At 41.8% G+C, this 20,265-nt stretch overlaps 1 protein-coding gene and 1 pseudogene across 1 annotated transcript; one reads left to right on the forward strand and one right to left on the reverse strand.

Annotated features, from left to right (window-relative positions):
* Positions 1-77: 77 nt before the first annotated feature.
* LOC148509613 (heat shock protein 30C-like) lies at positions 78-906 on the forward strand. Its single transcript, XM_088442878.1, has one exon. It carries the CDS (start codon positions 134-136, stop codon positions 788-790), a length of 657 nt encoding a protein of 218 aa, XP_088299004.1. The 5' UTR covers positions 78-133; the 3' UTR covers positions 791-906.
* A 6,977-nt stretch (positions 907-7,883) lies between these two features.
* On the reverse strand, positions 7,884-19,945 carry LOC148509614 (nicotinamide N-methyltransferase-like; annotated as a pseudogene).
* Positions 19,946-20,265: the final 320 nt, after the last annotated feature.

Genomic DNA, 20,265 nt, shown 5'->3' on the forward strand with positions numbered 1-20,265 from the left:
AGCACTTGTGAGTCTAAAGGAGCTGGAGCTGGGACTGGCTGCAGTACTGAGCAGTAAGAAAGCAGATGCTGAGTAACAGGCAGATTGTCTCCAGCTGATCTCTGATCAGAAGCTCCAGGAAAATCAGAAGAAGATGTTTCCTCTCAGCCTCCTCCAGTCCTCGCACAGCCCTCTGTGTCCCTGCAGTGAGCCTGCTCTCACCCTCTGGCCAGCTGCATGCCTCATCTATGGCCAGCTGGAAGATGACATGCTGAGCATGAGGAAGGACATGGAGAGGAGAGCGCAGCGTGTCAGCCAGGCTCATCAGCTCCTGGCTCAGGACATGGACATGAGAAGAAGAGCAGCTCAGAGCACACGCCCTGCAGACAGTGAGAGCTCCTCTCCCAGGACAGGCAGAGAGGGGAAGGGAAACTTTGAGCTCACCCTGGACGTGAGGCCCTTTTCTCCTGATGAGCTGACAGTGACAGCAGAAGGCAGGAGACTGACTGTGAGGGGAAAACAGGACAAGAGAAAGGAGACTGAGAATGGAGGCTACTTCCATGAGTACAGAGAGTGGAGGAGAGAAGCGGAGCTCCCAGAGGATGTGAGACCTGAGGCCGTGCTCTGCTCCCTCTCCAAGGATGGGCAGCTCCACTTCCAGGCTCCTCGTCTGGCACTGCCAGCTGCAGAGGGGAGACCCGTTCCCATCACCGTGACCCAGACCCCAGGAGAAGGACAAGGAGTCCCCCCAGAGACCGGGAGCAGCCAAGGAACGGGGGACACGGAGACTGGGGCCATGATCTCCCCCTGATACCATTATGGGACTGTTATATACATCAGGGATATTTTATACTGTTACACTAATGTTTTTACTTTTAACTTTTTAACTGAAAATATTTGTTTTTCTTAATAGACACTTGAAATGTATTTTGTGTTGTGGATTGTATAATACTGATGTGAATGATATGTGGAAAATGGCTAAAATACCCAAATGTTCCCCACTGATAGTGGTGTGTATAGTGTCACATTTTTTGTTTAAAAATGTCTACTTAATAGTGACTGACGTTAATGACCAGTGGTTTAGTTACAAATACATCAGTTTATAAAGAGATACAGTATATCATTTGAAATAAAACAACCACAATGAGATTGGTATTTGATTTACAGGAAGGCAGAAGTTATTGTCATATTAAATCATAAATTATTTTTCTAAAAGTGTTTTTGAAGCACCTGGCAGCAGAGGGCTTGTACAGTATATTGCAGTACACAGTGCCACCTAGTGGGGGAAATTAAATCTTTGTTTCAAACAAACAGATATGAAGAATTATAGCAATTCACTTACTGATTGATAGTCATTATAAATAAACACTAAAAATAATAATCCATATACTGCTTTCGCCCTATTAAATAGAAGAGAAGGCTTTACAAATATCTCCAGTGTTTTCTCCTTTATCATAATCATTGATACTATAAAAGCAAATAATTATACTTTTCAGATTTTCAAGACCGTAGGTGAAGTGCAGAATACAGAAAAAAATATCAATATATAAAAGATCATTTTTACATAATACCTCATGATTTTTTCAATTGGCTGTATGGTTCTTTCACTATTATCATTTTATTATATCATGGTCATCTTCCATACTTCTGGTCATTGGTTAAAAATGGTAATTAAAGGCCAAATAAGATCATCTGCCACAACCTGGGCCCCACCTTCTACTTTCTAGATAATTTTGCTGCCTGACTCCCCTTTTCCCATTGTGGGGGACTTCAATATACCTATAGATCACAGGTTCTCAAACTCTGGGTCTGATTCAGAGCCGGACGCTATTTGCGCTCGCTCGTTCAGAAAAAGGGGGTGGCTATTTAAATGAACCGTTCGCTCTTTGCGGTCTGTTCACGCCTCTATGTCTGAACGAGCGAACAAAACATGCGGTCGTATTTTTGTAAAAGATGCCCCCTGGCCGCTCGCATCATACGTCATGTCCGCTATTTAATAGATTAATCGAGTGCATCGAACAGCGTATGAACTGCTCGCTATTCTTGTGGTTGGTTTTTCCTACCGCAATCTTGCGAGCAGTTCTGACTTTAAAATAAACAAGTGATGTGGTCGCTGATGCTGCTGTATTAATTGTGCACACCCATAAAATGCCCGTTTTGACCTTTAAGTATGCCTGCGTTCTGATCTCCACTCCCCGTTTTCAAGCACCTTCCCCTGTTCCCACCCACATACGCCTCATTCTGTCACTCAAAATAGCAGGCATTCGCTATTTAGTGAGCACACGATTTTCGGCCGCACTGACTGGTCGCCCATGCGTATTACAATCCGTACGCATACGCAGTTGTGCGAACATCGCTCGGAACGAACGAGCGGCCGCTTACGAGCGGCTCTGAATGAATCCCTCTGTCCACAGGACCCCAGACAGTGCATCAGTGGCGTAACTATAAATTTTGCTCCCCCCTGAAAAAAAGTTTCTATGCTCATTGCCAGGGGTTCTATGCTCGTTGCTAGGGGTTTTATGGGAGAAGATGCAGCTTTCTTCATCTTCTCCCGGCAGCGCCAGCATTCCCGGCGCTATGCGCTTGCCTAACAGATGCTAGAGGTCCAGCAGGACCTCTAGCATCTGTCTCCTCGTAGGTGGCGGACATTTTTGGAGGGCCATTTTCAGCAGCAGTTACGCCACTGCAGTGCATGTTTTCCGGGTCTCCTCACATAACCGCAAATGAAATAATTAGCTCCACCTGTAGATCTTTTGATATGTTTCAGTGAGTAATGAATACACCTGTGCACCTGTTAGGTGACCTGGAAAATGTGAACTGTTTGGGGTCACGAGGGCCGAGTTTGAGAACCACCGTTATATATAATCCCACTAATGCTGCCACCTCCAAACTGTTATCCATCTTTTCCTCACACACTGGACCTCCTTCCTCTGTCACTCCAGTTGTCACCGTCAGGATATCATCTTTTCCCTCTGGTATGATGACTGTGGCTTCACCACTTCCCCCTTCCTCTCTTTCAGCTTTTCCCTCAGTGTGTCAACAATTCTACCTCTCAAGGCTACTAACTGCAAGCTCATGGACTAAGATCTGGTCCTGTTTTTCATACTAGATTCACTTCTCTCCCCATCTCTACCCTTTCATGCTCTGTCCAGCCTCTATCCAAGTCACCTGCTCTCTCTTCTGCATTCAAGATTTCTCTTGTGCTGCACAACAGCCCTGGAACTCCCTCCCTCACCCTATCTGACTCTCTACCTGCATCTACACCTTCAGTTGGACCCAAAAGACTCTCTTCTTTATAAAAGCCTGTAAGCTCTCCTCATTACACATTGCTCAACCCCACTGACAACTCACATACTATGCAGTTCACCCTCAGGATTACACCCCACTTACAGAGCCTTTTCACCTCATTCTAGGGGCCCCATTTACAAACGAAGGGAAATACCAGCGGAAATTTTCGTTTAGTATCACTGTGATACAAACGAAAATTCCACTGGTATTTAGTACTACTTACCCCTCCGGCGAGGTCCAGCGAAGTCCAGCGGAATCCTCGTCCTCGACAAGGTCCTCTGCTGGGCTGCTGGCAGCCTAACGCTGCCAGCGACGGGGCTCCAGGGTCATGCGCATGCACGACGGTCCGTCTGCGCATGTGCATGACAGGGAGACCCGGCAGTGCCTGGAAGGCTTCGTTGAAGCCGGAAAAGCACCGCCGAGTCTCCATTGCCGGCAATGGGGCCCGCATCACTCTTGTCATCTTTTAGATGGCGAGACAGAGTAAGTTAGAGGACCATACTATTATGATATTATATAAAACTATTGAGGCCCAGATGTTCATTGAGTCCCTTTGGGGCCAGTGTTCCTAATCTATGGATCCATGCAGTCTCGTAATAGTTTTAGTGGTCGATTACCACCTCTGATGGAACTAGGAACATGATCAAGTATTCGATAGCGTAATGACGCTTAGGGATGTGAATTTTGGTAAAAGTGCCTAGCTACTGACTGATCACTAGTGCCACTCCCAATAGCCGTTCTTATAGCAGATCGGTGTGCTGCCATCCTCTCCTTAAAAGCACGTTCAGTCTTACCAATGTATGATAAGCCACATGGGCATATAATTTGGTCAACTACGTATTTGGTATTACATGTTAAACAATGTCTTATTTTATATGCTTTTCCTGTGAGAGGATGGTAGAATGTATCACCTGGTAATAAATTTCTGCAAGTCGTGCACATACATTTAATGCATCCCTACGATTGCTTCTTTGGTATTAAGAACAAATAGTTCAAATACAATGATTGCTAGATCGCTTTTAAAGCAATTGGAATTTTTAGCCAGATTTGGGTATTTTTATAAGCATCTTTGTCCTTTTTAGGGGTATATTGGAATTGTTTTACAATTTATGGCCATATTTCTATGTATTAATAAATTATATTGCAATTTATTCTAATTGTGTGAACATTTATCCAACTGGCAGCACTACCTGTTAAGAAAAATAGTTTTTAGCTTGTTGTATATTGGGAGGGGTGGTAATAACCTCCAACAGGAAACTACAGCAATATTTGGATACAGAGAAGTCTGACACATACTAGATTAGGTGCCAGGTTTTTTCTTTTTTTTTTTTCTCCCAATCACGAATACCCCAGGCAGGTTTATTGTTTGGGTGGTTACAAAGTTGGTTTTGTAGTTGATTTTTATTCGAGTTACAGTCCGACTGTTGAGAGGATTCTGTACTAGTCTATGTAAAAGTACAGATGTTTGCTCGATGGTCGGTTTTGGTCAGGATTCAATTTTGATAGTCAATTTTATTGGCGATTTTGATTTTAGTGAATCTCCGAATTGCAAAATCTAATGAAATTTGACTACAAATACACCTAAAACCAATATCGACTTTTAATAAATATACCCCCAAGTGTTTAATAAAGAATATTTCTTCTTCCATTATAACTTGTACCTATAAGTGTGCCCCATTTTTTAAACCTTTTTTTTTCTGTTTTCCCCAGAACCACCCACAAATCATACATTTCGGTGTAATTCAGGGTCGAAGTCACATTTTCTCAACTGTAATTTGAGATACATGCATCCTTAAAATCTAGTGAATAGAAGTGTTTGCGGTAAATACATGACAACCATCATCATTAACTGGTTAACTAAAATCTTGTGTAAACACAGGAATTATAAAGGTCATGGAACACCTTTTATTGATAATATAAGATATACAGTACATAATATAATATAAGAATGATAATATAAGATATACAGTATAGAATATAATAGAAGATTGATAATATAAGATATACAGTATAGAATGTAATATAAGAATGATAATATAAGATATACAGTATAGAATATAATATAAGAATGATAATATAAGATATACAGTATAGATAATATAAGAATGATAATTTAAGATATACAGTATGGAATATAATATAAGATATACATTATAGAATACAATATAAGAATGATATAAGATATACAGTATATAATATAATATAATATAAGATGATAATATAAGATATACAGTATAGAATATAATATAAGATATACAATATAGAATAGAATATAAGAATGATAATATAAGCTATACAGTATAGAATATAATATAAGATATACAGTATAGAATATAATATAAGATATAGCACCTATCCTTGTGTATCAATGCCTATTTCCCTATAGATTGTAAGCTTACGAGCAGGGCCTTCCTACCTATATATCTGTGTGTTATTACCCAGTTTTGTTCTATTTATGTTTCCAATTGTAACGTGCAGCGGAATATGCTGCGCTATATAAGAAACTGTTAATAAATAAATATACCGTATAGAATATAATATAAGAATGATAATATAAGATATACAGTATAGAATATAATATGAGAATGATATTATAAGAAATACTATAATATACAATATAAGAATGATAATATAAGATATACAGTATAGATTATAATATAAGAATGATAATATAAGATATACCGTGTATAATATAATATAAGAATGATAATATAAGATATACAGTATAGAATGTAATATAAGAATGATAATATAAGATATACAGTGTATAATATAATATAAGAATGATAATATAAGATATACAGTATAGAATGTAATATAAGAATGATAATATAAGATATACAGTATAGAATGTAATATAAGAATGATAATATAAGATATACAGTGTATAATATAATATAAGAATGATAATATAAGATATACAGTATAGAATATAATATAAGAATGATAATATAAGATATACAGTATAGAATGTAATATAAGAATGATAATATAAGATATACAGTGTATAATATAATATAAGAATGATAATATAAGATATACAGTATAGAATATAATATAAGAATGATAATATAAGATATACAGTATAGAATATAATATAAGAATGATAATATGAGATATACAGTATAGAATATAATATGAGAATGATATTATAAGAAATACTATATTATACAATATAAGAATGATAATATAAGATATACAGTATTGATTATAATATAAGAATGATAATATAAGATATACAGTGTATAATATAATATAAGAATGATAATATAAGATATACAGTATAGAATGTAATATAAGAATGATAATATAAGATACACAGTGTATAATATAATATAAGAATGATAATATAAGATATACAGTATAGAATGTAATATAATAATGATAATATAAGATATACAGTGTATAATATAATATAAGAATGATAATATAAGATTTACAGTATAGAATGTAATATAAGAATGATAATATAAGATATACAGTGTATAATATAATATAAGAATGATAATATAAGATATACAGTGTATAATATAATATAAGAATGATAATATAAGATATACAGTATAGAATATAATATAAGAATGATAATATAAGATATACAGTATAGAATGTAATATAAGAATGATAATATAAGATATACAGTGTATAATATAATATAAGAATGATAATATAAGATATACAGTATAGAATATAATATAAGAATGATAATATAAGATATACAGTATAGAATGTAATATAAGAATGATAATATAAGATATACAGTGTATAATATAATATAAGAATGATAATATAAGATATACAGTATAGAATATAATATAAGAATGATAATATAAGATATACAGTATAGAATATAATATAAGAATGATAATATGAGATATACAGTATAGAATATAATATGAGAATGATATTATAAGAAATACTATATTATACAATATAAGAATGATAATATAAGATATACAGTATTGATTATAATATAAGAATGATAATATAAGATATACAGTGTATAATATAATATAAGAATGATAATATAAGATATACAGTATAGAATGTAATATAAGAATGATAATATAAGATACACAGTGTATAATATAATATAAGAATGATAATATAAGATATACAGTATAGAATGTAATATAATAATGATAATATAAGATATACAGTGTATAATATAATATAAGAATGATAATATAAGATTTACAGTATAGAATGTAATATAAGAATGATAATATAAGATATACAGTGTATAATATAATATAAGAATGATAATATAAGATATACAGTATAGAATAGAATATAAGAATGATAATATAAGTCACATTTTCACTGGTCATGCTTAACTTATCTCTCCATGCTCTTACTATACTGCACTTACAATAAGCATGAACCAACCTCATCTTCCTACTAAGCATAAAAGCTGAAAGTTCCAGATATACAGTATGTAGCTCTACATCAACATCAGTTTACTTTTAATACAAATTTCAGAAATGAATATAATTGTGGTCACTTTAACACACATTTCCAGTTATATAGCATTCTTACATTTCTTTATAAGGGCTTCATATTAGCAAATTGACATATGAATTAGTCATTTTTTCAGATTCATTTTCATCCCATCCCTATTTCTCTCTGTGAGCTGTGATGATCATAACGCCCTCATGGTCAATAAGGTCACTCACTGACTTTCTTCTGAGAACATCACAGTGATCAATAATAAATCCTTCTTCTCTGAGACTCTTTTTTGTATATTCTTCATCATATTTTAATAAATAAAACCTGTCCTGACCAACCATGAAATAAGTTGCATTCAAAAGTCCAGCTAATATCAGGTGTCCTCCAGGTTTTACAAACTGAATTTCCTCAGAATTGTTATGTAGTCATCTTGGTCTCTGCTGATGGTATCTAGAATTAATACACTGATGACACAGTCTGCTTGAGGTAGCTTCACTGGGTCTGTGAGATTTTCAATGTCACATTTCACAATCTGCTTTATTGCTGCCTTCAGCCTTATTTCTTTCTCCTCATGCTGGCCACTGAAAAATACAAACATAATGGACAATATATTTAGAAAAAATATGAAAGTCCAGGTCCTGCAATGATAAATCTGTATGAACTGTCTTGCACAAATGTGCCAATATAGAGCCATGTAAAAGTTTTTTTTTTTTAGACATGAAAGTCGTTAGGAATGAAACATGTTCCATCTTCTGATGGGAGAGATGGGTGGTTGGGGAAGTTCTTTGCCAAGCGTGAGTTTTACTAGTTATAAGTTTTCATTTTGTGGAATAGGATTATTTCATTTATTTACAGGGTATAGTGGTCACATTTAGGTAGGTATCCCTTTTGTTCTCAGGGCCTGCTTCAGAGCTGCTTGCTATTTGCGAGCGCAAGATCTGAATCAGGGCGGGGAGTAATTTTTTTTTTCCTGTCCACTCGCTAAGCTGTGGGTGCCCACCCACAGCTATTGCGAGCGGGCCGGAGATGGTCGCGATTATCACGACCATCGGTATTGCGAGGAGACCGTTGTGGTAGGGTCTCAGCACTCGCAATGTCGAGTGGACTTCCAGCTCTAATAGAGCCGGAAGTCCACTACTGACATCACGAGTGATGTCAGTAGGGCCGCCCACAAACGGCAGGCATTCCATCGGGAATGCCTCCATTTGTGCAGCCACCCCCCCCTTCCCGCCTACAAAACGGGGCGAGCTGTCAATCACCATCAACAGCCGCCCCGTTTTGTTGTGGCCCCGGCGCGAGTGAAGTTCACACTCGCTACGGGGCTTGCGCGCGCTGCGCGTGCACATTGGGCCACCGTCGACCCGCTTGTGAGCGCATTGCGCTTGCGAGCAGGTCTGAATCAGGCCCTCAGTCCTTGCACATTCATGGCTATGGAGCAGGAAAGGGATTTGTAAAGGCATTACCAAAAAAGTCACAGACGTGTGACTGAAAAAAGATACACAGATGGTCTTGGCTATGTACAACTCAGAATGAATCCCTTAGAGTGTGTGTGAGCAAGAGCATTGCTTCCACTACCATTAATATCAAGGTGACAATGTTGGGTGAAAATATATTACAAGGAGATCATTGGGATAACACATGAGACATACTGTATAACCTTCTCACTATTCCCATGTCACATCTTCCCCATTATTCTTTTCTTGTCAATTGTGCCCCAAACTTCTCCTATGCAGCTTTGTATGGCAAATTGGAAGTAGTTCACGGAGTTGACTTGGTCCAGATCTGTGGGATGTGCTGGAAAAACAAGTCTGAGCCATGGAGGCCCCACCACACATTTTACAGGTGTGCAGCTCCACTACCTCTTCTCCCAGTTCTTTTTTGACACTTCTATAAAGGTAACCCTCAATTACAGTTTATCAGATATTAATTGGTTATCAGTATATTATTTTGAGATGATTTGAGATGATTTGTGACGCCAGTTGGAACACACTGTTCTTATGATACCTCAGGTACTATCTTACCAATTCACAGGTGATTTATTTGTAAATTACTTAAAAGACATATGCCTTAAATGTTAACACATGCCTTTGTGCATCACAGATAGTCACAAAATGGCTGCACACAGGGAGGAGTCTGAGGCATAGACATGCTTTGACCTTGTCGGCTCTCCCTACTGCAAATGGAAGGTGGTCGGTGGTAGTTGCCTGGCACATTGTCCTGCTGAAGATGGACCTTAAAGAAATGAAGCATGTATAAATTACAATATAAAAATGTGTTTGTATATTTACCAAGGCACAATATGCAAAATGTATTTACCTGGCCTCTCATCATTTCCGCCTTATGGGTGGTCTCACATGTATCTTTTGTACACAGTTTTGCCTGTAATGCAATATTGTGATATTTATTCAAATTTGCATTAATTGAAAAAATAAAACCTGCAAGGACATTTGTACCAGGGATGTGTGGTCAGGTGAGGCAGAGCCTTTACTGTCATACTTAGGTATACTCCAGAGTTTTGACTATAAAAATAAGAAAATGTAAAGAAAATATTCTAAATATCTTCTTTGTATTATTCTAATCATTTTTATAGTACAAACTCTGAAGTAAAAAGTGTATGGCAGGTGAGGCACTGCCTCCCCTGACTACCTTTTCCACACATCTCTGATCAAAACACACCAAATTTCCAGCACTATATGCTGCTGCACCTTTGTATAATGCCCACATGAACCCTCGGTTCATATATGTATGTGTAATTCTGGCTCTCATACTAGCCAGTGCCTCCCCAGCCATTTACCTCACCGCACATCACTGATTTGTACCAAATAACAAAAGCAAACCATTGTGCATTGTCCAAAATATTACCAGAGAACACAAGCAAATACTTAGTATTGGCCTAATCTTTTACCTTTTTCACATGTCAACACAGTTGTAATGCATTTATATATGGCACTAACAAATAAACCTACCTTATTCTTGGTGACCAGTAAAGATCGTGCTTTTTTTGAAAAACAACATATAACAGGTGCAAGCGAAATACACAGCAATAATTGACATATCCAGGTAGGGTTGGGTATGATATCCCGGCTGTCGGGATGGTGCTTTTCAGAATACCAACAGTGGCATTGCGAGAGCCAGGATACCAACACCCATAGAACCTAATGGTGAGTACTTTTCTATCCCCTACCCTAACCCAGGGGGGCCCCGCACAGCACAACCTGCACCCATAGTTTGACTTACCCCTCCGGAGTCCCACGTCAGGCGGGGGTCCGGCGCTGTAGAAATGACTGGAAAATGGCCGTCGCAGCCTTTTTCACGTAGACCAGCACATACTCTATAGACTCTGGGCGCACTCTAGTGCCCAGAGTCTATAACTCCGGCGCTGGGCGCGCACAGCTCAGTGCGCTGCCAGCTGCCGGGCAGAGAGGAGGGGGCCCATGTTGGAGACTGCACACGGGCCCCCTCCTCTCTAGACATGCCCCTGCCCTAACCCCTACCCTAACCTTAACCCACCGTCCTTGGTGCCTAAACCTAACCTCCCCTCCTCGCATCCTAAACCTAACACCCCCTCCCCAGTGCCTAAACCTAACCTCCCCCCTAGTGCCTAAACCTAACCTCCCCCACCCCACACCCTAATCCTAACCCTACCTCCCCAGTGCCTAACCCTCCCCCTAGTGCCTAACCCTAACGCTACCCTCCCCCTGCACCCCAATACTTACCTTCGGGATGCCAATGGTCAGGGTACTGGTGCTGGGATCCTGACCTGTCAGGATTTCAGCGCCGGTATTAAGATCGTCAGCATCCCGCATGCCGGGATGCCGACTACATCCCATCCAGGTATGCTCAAAACAATCTACATTGTTTGGTAAGTACTATGCTGATTAGGTTGAATTTTCATTGCTAAGAACAAAAATTAGACCGTTAATACATTAAAATGACCTGACAAATGTAATGATTATGATATAACTCACTCCTTTTGGGCAGATCATCTGTGTAGTGGACATGGAGAGCCTCAACCACTTCTTGCAGGATGATGGAGCGCAATAGCTCTTCATACTCCAGCCACTCTATTTGGGAGGGGGACCTGGCACCGGTTTGCCTTTGATGTTTGGCATCTGTGACCATTTTGTTCTTCACATGCCTCTTAATATCGCTGAAGCGCTTTTTACATACATCGATTGCGCGCTTCAGCATCCCGGAGCAGTTGACCTGATCCAATATTTGTTTCCACAACAGCAATTTCTTCCAACCACTTGTTCAGGAGGAGTATCACCCTAACAAATGGTCGTAATGCTTCATGACCCCATTTACAAGGGGCCACATTGTCCTCAAAAGCAAAATGCACATTGTGAGCACTCTTTGTTTTGGGACAGGCCACTGTGCTTTCATCCTCCTCCTCCTCCAAGTCAGACTCCAGCAAAGGTTGCTTCACTGAAACCTCCTCCACATCTGACCATCTCCCTGGCCCTCCCGCTGCCACTCTCCTCCTCCATCACAACACAAAACAGACTTATAAATAAAAGAAAACAAAAAAGCCTCCAACACCACCTCACCACCCCCACACACACACAAACACACACAAACACACACTTCACAGCCACAACAAACATGACACAAGATTACTTACACAACAAACCAAGCAACAATTGAATTATATCTCTGCAAATCTCCCCTCTCCAACCACTTTGCACACTCCAACAAACACTAACGCCACCAATGCATGTGTTCCCAGTGGTTTGTGGGCATATTTATACCACCATGGTGACCCCATAGTAGCATGTGCGAATTCTGACCAATCGGATTCTGTTTGCGATTACCTCCAATTTGATTTGACATTTGCCAGTGATCGCGCTGAGCGAAAAAAATTGTGGGTCCCTGGGACCCACAATTTATACAATTGGGGTCCTACACCACTGTTTATGGGTCCCATCACATATTATGGGGGGTGAGGGCAGGCAGCAGTTGGTACAGTGCTGGGGGCAGATAGAAGTTGGGGTAGAGGGGGTTAAGGGCAAGCAGCAGTTGGTGTAGAGCTGGGCGTAGAGGGGAGTAAGGGCAGATAGGGAAGGGGTGAGTGCAGACAGCAGTTGCGACAGTGCTGGGGGAAAGGAGGGGGCTAGGGGCAGGCAGTGCTGGAGTAGGGAGGGGGCAAGAGTAGATAGCAGCTGTCACAGTACTGGGGGCAAGGAGGGGGTTAGGGGCAGTGGGGCAATACTAGGGGCAAGGAGGTGGTTAGGGGCAGGTAGTACCAGGGGTAAGGAGGAAGTTAGTACTGGGCAGGGAGGATGTAAGGGTAGATAGCTGGGGCAATACTGGGTGCACGGATGTGGTTAGGGTCAGACAGTACTAGGGGTAGGGATGGGACAAGGTTAGATAGCAGCTGGGGCAGTTCAGGTGCTAGGAGGAGGCTAGGGGTTGGCAGTGCTGGGGGAAGGGAGGGGGTAAAGGTAGATAGCAGCTGAGGCAGTATTGGGGGCAAGAAGGAGGTTAGGGACAGGCAGTGCTGGGGGTAGGGAGGGAGTATGGGACATAGCAGCTGGGGCAAACTGGGGGGCAAAGAGATTAGGAACAGGCAGTGCTGGGGTAGGGAGGAGGTAAGGGTAGATAGCAGCTTAAAGTAGAAGTAGTAGCTAGCCCATTCTCCCCCTCCAGAAATTTTTTTTTTGCACAGCTCTGAAATGCTATTCTGGTTTGGATTGACCTGGCACAGATCACTGCAGTAGACAGGGAACGATGTTTAGTCCCGGGTGAGCCCTCCTCCGAGCTTCCTGGCCCTCTCTGATTTCTCAGTGTTGCACGACCCTGGAACTTGCGGTGAGCCGGGTGCGTGATTTTGTTTCAATTCAATCTGACTGTATGTGTATGTTAATCAGCCGGCCAGGTCCCCAGTGATACCCTTTATGGGCACCCCAAGCGAGACTCCATGGCCATGTCCAGCAGCAGGCCCCCCTAGTACCACACCTGGGACCGGGCACATGTGCAGACTAAAGTGCACCAGAACCAGTTTACTGCTGACCATCCAGAAGGGGGATCGCTCCACCAGCACTCATCCCGGCCATATCTATGCCACGAGGTGTTGGAGGGAGGGTATCTGTCACTGTAGATGCTCCTTCTGCCCTCATCTGTCTCCCATGCTCCTGGATTCAACACAGTAAGTCCCTGGCGCAGGGTCATCTGCTGCAACATGCCCCCTTCGGAGGCTGAAGCTCCCCAGCATCTGACAGATCCAAGGGGGCGGTCCTGCCGAATAGGAGCTGACCGAAAGAGAGGTTTCTCTCTGTCACTGCCGCATGTAGTGGTCTGCGGCCACATCACCGGTTCATTACAGAGAGATTCAGCCCTAGAGGCATATTTCCCCCCCTGCCGCCCTCCCCTGCCCCTCCTGTCATACACTTAATTGGTGGCCAAGGACAGGAGAGCGCGTCCTCAGGGACCCACCCATTTTTGAAAAGTGAGTCCCTGTTCAACAAAAGTGGATAAAATATAGCATGCAATTGCGATCACTGTTCCCATTTTAGGGGGTGCGAGTTCCAACGTATTACCCATTTGTGAATTGATTTGCGAACTGAGTTGCGATACACCCAGTTGCGATCTTGCTCTCGCCATAACATGACTAGTTAAACCATCGAATTACACATCGCAAGCAAACACAAATCTTGTTAATTAATTGTTTTGATTCAAAAAATGTTCCAGCGATAAGGTGTGAGAATGGATCGCATCCCAACATGATTCTTAGTAAATTTTCCCCCATGTCAGAAAAGCAAGCCCAAAATAACTTTTCCCCATATACACAATGAATGATCAGTGTCTTTTACATTATACCACAAATTTTATTGAGGGAAACATTTCACATATAGGCTTTTTAAGTCAAGCAGAAAGTATTTTACAATAAATTAGTGATTTTTCACAAAATACTCTGACAGGGTAATCCATGGAGTGGAGTGTGGAGGTGGATCTATGCTAAAGGACTTACCAGCCTACAGTGGTTCCTGCCTGCCACTCAACAGCTGGATCCCGATGACTGGATCGTAACACTCCTGCTTCTAGATCAGCATGGCCAAAGTGCTCCCATTCCAACAGGCCGTTTCCTCACCGCTTTAAGATCCCAGCCCTCTGCTGTGTCTGCCGGTCACTCATCTTGCATGCAGGTCTGCTTGCTCCCATGATAGAGACTGCTGTCTCCTTTTACCATGCACATCAAGCTCTGTCCCAATGGGAGACTACTTGCAATTGGTCTGAGTCCCCTTGGACAAGGGGAGCCATGACAGACTTCTCCCCCTCAACGGGACTCCCCAAGTAGCAGTGGATTTTTATCCTGGCCGGTTAGAATTACCTTTTTAGTTTTTAATTTTGTTTACATTAGTTGGTTTTAACAGCTCTCCTGTTTAGTAATTACCACAGCATTTTAAGAAAATAATGTGCCATGGAATTTACAGGTCAATAATTGGTAGATAACCGGTTATTTGACATTTGAAAGTAGAAACACTGCCCCCGACCATTCCACCAAAACATAGACAACCACACTATCCCCCCATGGGACACAGACCACCACTGCTACCACCCACTTGGGAAATAAAATACCTCCAAGGCAGCTGAGTGACGGTCCCTGCTGTTGACTCCTCCATCACATCCCAGCCGGCACCCAGGGAAATGGCAGCCTCATTTTGCTTCCAAGATGGCCGATGTAAAACGACTCCTTTTGAATCCAAGATGACTGATTCAAAAGGAGTTGTTTCATACCCAGGTAGCCATGCTGGGGGGGATGCTTTAGGAACAGTTTGGGGCTGCCAAAGGGATGTGCAGGCACACATCCTGCATAACACGTGTGCACGTCTATGCACGTGTTGTATTATTAGCCCATATTAGATTTTCAAAAGCCCCTTTCAACAACACATTACATCAAAAGCAGCCATATTTAGTTCCTGCTGATAGATAAATGCAACTTTAGATAAATTTCCATGAATTCTCTTAGTATTGTAGTTATATATAAACTGGTGATAAGACATGTGTGACTGCTGCATTTCCTTAAATATCTACTACCAGGGATCTGTATAATAAACTTATTAGTCATATACTTAGATACTTTTCCAAATGCTTTAAACCAGTGGTTCTCAAACTCGGTCCTCAGGACCCCACACAGGTCACTTTCTCCAGGTCACCTAATTGGTGCGCAGGTGAATTAATGGGAGGCAATCGGGAAGCCGACTGCCTAAATACCGGCAGCTGGCTTCCCGACTGTCTTATCCCGGCATGGGTGAAATGCCGGGCGTCTAGATATAGACGCCCGCATTTCCCCGACGCTGGGAGACCGGCGCCCGGCATCACGATCACACTGATGCCGGGCACCGCGAGCGGACAGCCGCGGGGGGGGAGGGTTAGGTTTAGGGCTCCCGGGGGGGGGACTTAGGGTTAGGCACCCCCCCGGGAGGGTTAGGGTTAGGCTAGGGGGAGGGAGGGTTAGGGTTAGGCACCCCCGGGGGACTTAGGTTTAGGCAGCGGGGAAGGGGGTGGTTAGGCACTTAGGGGGGGGATTAGGGTTAGGCACTTGGGGGGGGAAGTTAGGGTTAGGCACCCCTAAGGAGGGTTAGGGTTAGGGGGCTTAGGTTAGTGGATACTTACCTATCCACGATCGGGATTTCCAGCGCTGTCGGCCTTCCGCTGCGTCGCACTCTGCTTCTGTCGGGCTGCCGCTGATGGGAATCGAACCGCCGGCCATGCGGCTGACGGTATTTCATACCAATTCCGAATTAATTACTCACTGACACATTTTAAAAGATTAAGATTAAGAGTAATTATTTCACTTGTGATTCTGTGAGGAGACCTGGAAAACTTGCACTGTTGGGGTCCTGAGGACTGAGGGCCTGATTCAGAGCCGGACGCTCTGACCAGAGCGCTCGTTCTGAATCAGGGCCCTCCTACCTGAAAATGGAGCGGCCTCATGGACGCTCGCATAGCTGTGGGTTACCACCCACAGCTATAGCGAGCGTCCATGATGATGGCTGCGATGGTCAAGACCATCGGGCTTGCGACGAGACCCTGCGGTAGGGTCTCGGTGACCGCAAACCCTGGAGTGATTTTGGCTCTATCAGAGCCAAAATCACTCCCACTGACATCACTAGTGATGTCAGTGGGGCCGGACTCAGACGGTAGGCGATCCCATGGGAACGCCTCCGTCTGGAAGCCACGCCCCCAGCACGCCCACCAAAGGGGGCGTGCTGTCACTCACCATCGACAACACGCCCCCTTTGGTGCGAGACCCATAATGATGGCTTGGCCATCGTTATTCGGGTCTCGCGCATGCGCACAACGGAGCTCCCTCCGTCGTGCACATGTGCAATTCGGCACCATCGACCCACTTGCGAGTGTCCTGCGCTCGCGAGCGGGTCTGAATCAGCCCCAGAGTTTGAGAACCTGTGCTTTAAACAATGAGGGTTGCTTGCTTTATTTTTGGTGTGTAACACATTTGGAAAAGGGTCAATGTGTAATTACAGTGAGTAAATAAAGATATTTGTGCAGAAACTTAACTCTTTTCCTTCTAACTGTGTAGCATATGATGATGTGTGATTCCAATTAAACGCTCCTGTACGTGTGTTCAGCCATCTGTTCAGCTCCATAATGCATTCCGCATTGAACTTCAGAACATAGATGTCTTTCAAAAATTCACAGGCTGAATAGAGATGGTGAACTAAGGGACCAAAACTTATGTCAATCCCAGTTTCTCCAGTAATGTGACCTGCAGGGAAAGATTCCGTTGATTACAAAATGTTAAAATGTTATTTAACATCAGTTCCACAAATCATTCTAAAATGTGAATTCAATGATACAACCAACTGTTCTTATTACTGCTTAACTGTATGAGGTATGTAAATTGTTATTGAAACAGACAGATTTACAGCACCTTAAGTGGTGTATTAAGGACCACCACTGTTACCAAAATATGCAAACATTGATTAACAACTCTCAGCAGTAACCAAAATGAGCTTTTAAACAATATAAACTTTCATAAAAATGTTCAAAAGAGCATAATCAGTGATCAATCAATCAATCAATAAATAAATCAGTCAATCAATCAATCAATCAATCAATCAGTCAATTACATTTATTGTCACTTTCACATTACAATTATATCAGCAAAATTACAATACGTAAAATACAGTGAAGAATTTAGACTAACAATCGCAGTTAAGGAAAAAACTATTCCGCAATCTGCTTGTACGGCACCCAATTACCCTAAAACGCTACCCAGAGGGCAATAGAGAGAACAGAGAGTGACGCAGGTATCTAGAATCAGCAACAATCTTGTTCACTTTTAATACACCGCTTTTAGCAAAAATTTCTTCTTATCTAGACAGGAATTTGTCCAATGGTTCTTTCAGCTGCTTTAACCACCCTAACTAATGATCCACGGTCCGGATTTTTTGCTATTCAATACGTGCGTTTTTTTTTTTTCATTTTGCGTGCCGGGAGGTTTTTATTCTCGCACCTCCAGAGCAAGTGTGATTTTTTTAAAATTTGCTAATATTAGGAAAAATCAGTGGGACTTGCACTGGGACCCCGGTGTCACCCCTCCTAATGACTAATTATGCTTTTGGGAGTTTCCAGGTAGCTTAATTAGTCAGTAATTACTCACCTTCCGAAGTGCTGTCTTCTGCATCCAGCATCGGAACCCAGACTCCAACAGCACCAGTGAGTATGTAGTGTGTGTGAGTGTTTATGAGTGACTGTGTGTGTGCATCAGTGTGTGTGTGACCCCGGTGTATGTATGTCCTCCCCAGTGTATGTGTGTCCTCCCCAGTGTCTGTGTGGCCCCCTGGAATGGGTGCTGGGAAAACCACATCTCCCAGTAGCCCTTACCGCTCCCACCCTCCCCTGAGCCTCCCAGAAGCCCCTGGGACTCCCAGCAGCCCCCTCTACAGTGAGAAAGTAGAGGGGAGGCCACCGGGAGCCACAGAGACCACCGGAGACCCCCGGGGAGGTAAGTGCAGTATTTATTTATTTTTACGCGGCGTGGGGTTTTCAGAGCTGAAAACATTTCAACCACTTTTTTAAAATTTAATATCGTGGGTATCGGGAGCGTGCATACCCATGGTAATCCAAAATTGGGCGCGAGGGGCGCAAGGTTTTTTGCCTCGCTAAACCTCTCGCACAATTGAATATGCCCCATAGAGCCCCATTGACTATGCGCCATAGAGCCCCATTTATCACAATCCATAGTTTTAATGCAGATGTGAAAATATTTTTATGCCTAAATTCACAACGTGAAAATGAATATTTTCACACAAATTTAGGAAGAAGCTCTTGCCGGGACACGGAATCTAACAAGAGCCTGTCTTAATGAAGAGCTGGAAGTTGAGTGAGAGGTTATGCTATCACTCTGCTGCCTGGTTTGGGTCCCCCACATCTGATGCACAAGCACAGTCATCAGCATGTGCAACTATCATTGGAGCTCAGTGGAGAAGGATCTATAGGATCCCTCTTCGGTAAAATTTGCAAACTAGTAGCCAATAGGCTACAATAGGTTAACACCATATTTAGTCACGTTAGCGGCCATGGGCAAGCTCTGGAATGTTTTTTATTCCGGAGCTTGGTAAATCTGACTGTATAGCAGCCCCCATACAAACCTATGGAAGCTTCAAATGGCGATCAGAAACGAAGGGATCATGAAGGGATCTCAGCAGATATTAGAGATGTCTGCTGCTGTCTCTCCATGTCCATTGCTGGGGATCCTTACAATATCTGGGTATCCCCCAAAAACAATTTTTTTATCTGAGATATCCCACAAATATTGTTTAATAAATATGTACCATACACTTGTATTTTATTGAGCTGGTCTACAATAGCGATTTAGTGACAACATGCCAGCCATATGTACGCTGGCATGTTCTGTCTACATTGACTGTCTCATAGACATTGCTTCACTCTCACAACTAAACATATAGGATAAGTTTAGAATAGAGGTAGTATCTATTGTATTGCCAAGTAAAAGTATAGACAAATACAAAATGTACTTTTTCCATTTGACAGGGAATAAAGAAAAATATAATCTTAGTGGTAAGATAAAGTGTAATATACTGTACATACCCGCACTGAAAACATGATGAAATTTCTCCACAGGAAATTTTAAAGATTCATCTGCAAAGACCATTTCAGGGTCATCAGAATAATAAGTGTCCAGTAACTTTCTAGAATCCATCCCATGGACATGGTAGTGCTTTTGGGAGCTAGAATCCATCTTGTATTAGTGTATTACAGACAAAGGGACTCTCACGTCTTTGTCTCTGTTATTCTTGACTTGTGTAAGGAGTTCTGCTTATATTTGCTATTATCCAGCTTTTTGTATTTATTTATAGCAGGAACATCAATATTGTTACAGGATTGTTTGTCTACTTCATCAGCTGATCAGTCATGGGAGTGCAGATGATGGCATTACAATCGATTTTGTTTTTGCAATCAGATTTTTATGAAGTACAAAGAAGTACAAAAATGAAAAGATACATAGAAAGGTATCAACATAGAGAATAGCTTAAAAAAAAGGTAACATTTGAACACTTA

This window comes from Taudactylus pleione, unplaced genomic scaffold (assembly GCF_031769625.1).
Source record: "Taudactylus pleione unplaced genomic scaffold, aTauple2 ptg000318l, whole genome shotgun sequence".
In the NCBI taxonomy this organism is placed as follows: domain Eukaryota; kingdom Metazoa; phylum Chordata; class Amphibia; order Anura; family Myobatrachidae; genus Taudactylus; species Taudactylus pleione.

Bases quoted from the DNA above. Each gene is read 5' to 3' on its own strand.
- LOC148509613 (XM_088442878.1), top strand. From the start codon at position 134: ATGTTTCCTCTCAGCCTCCTCCAGTCCTCGCACAGCCCTCTGTGTCCC.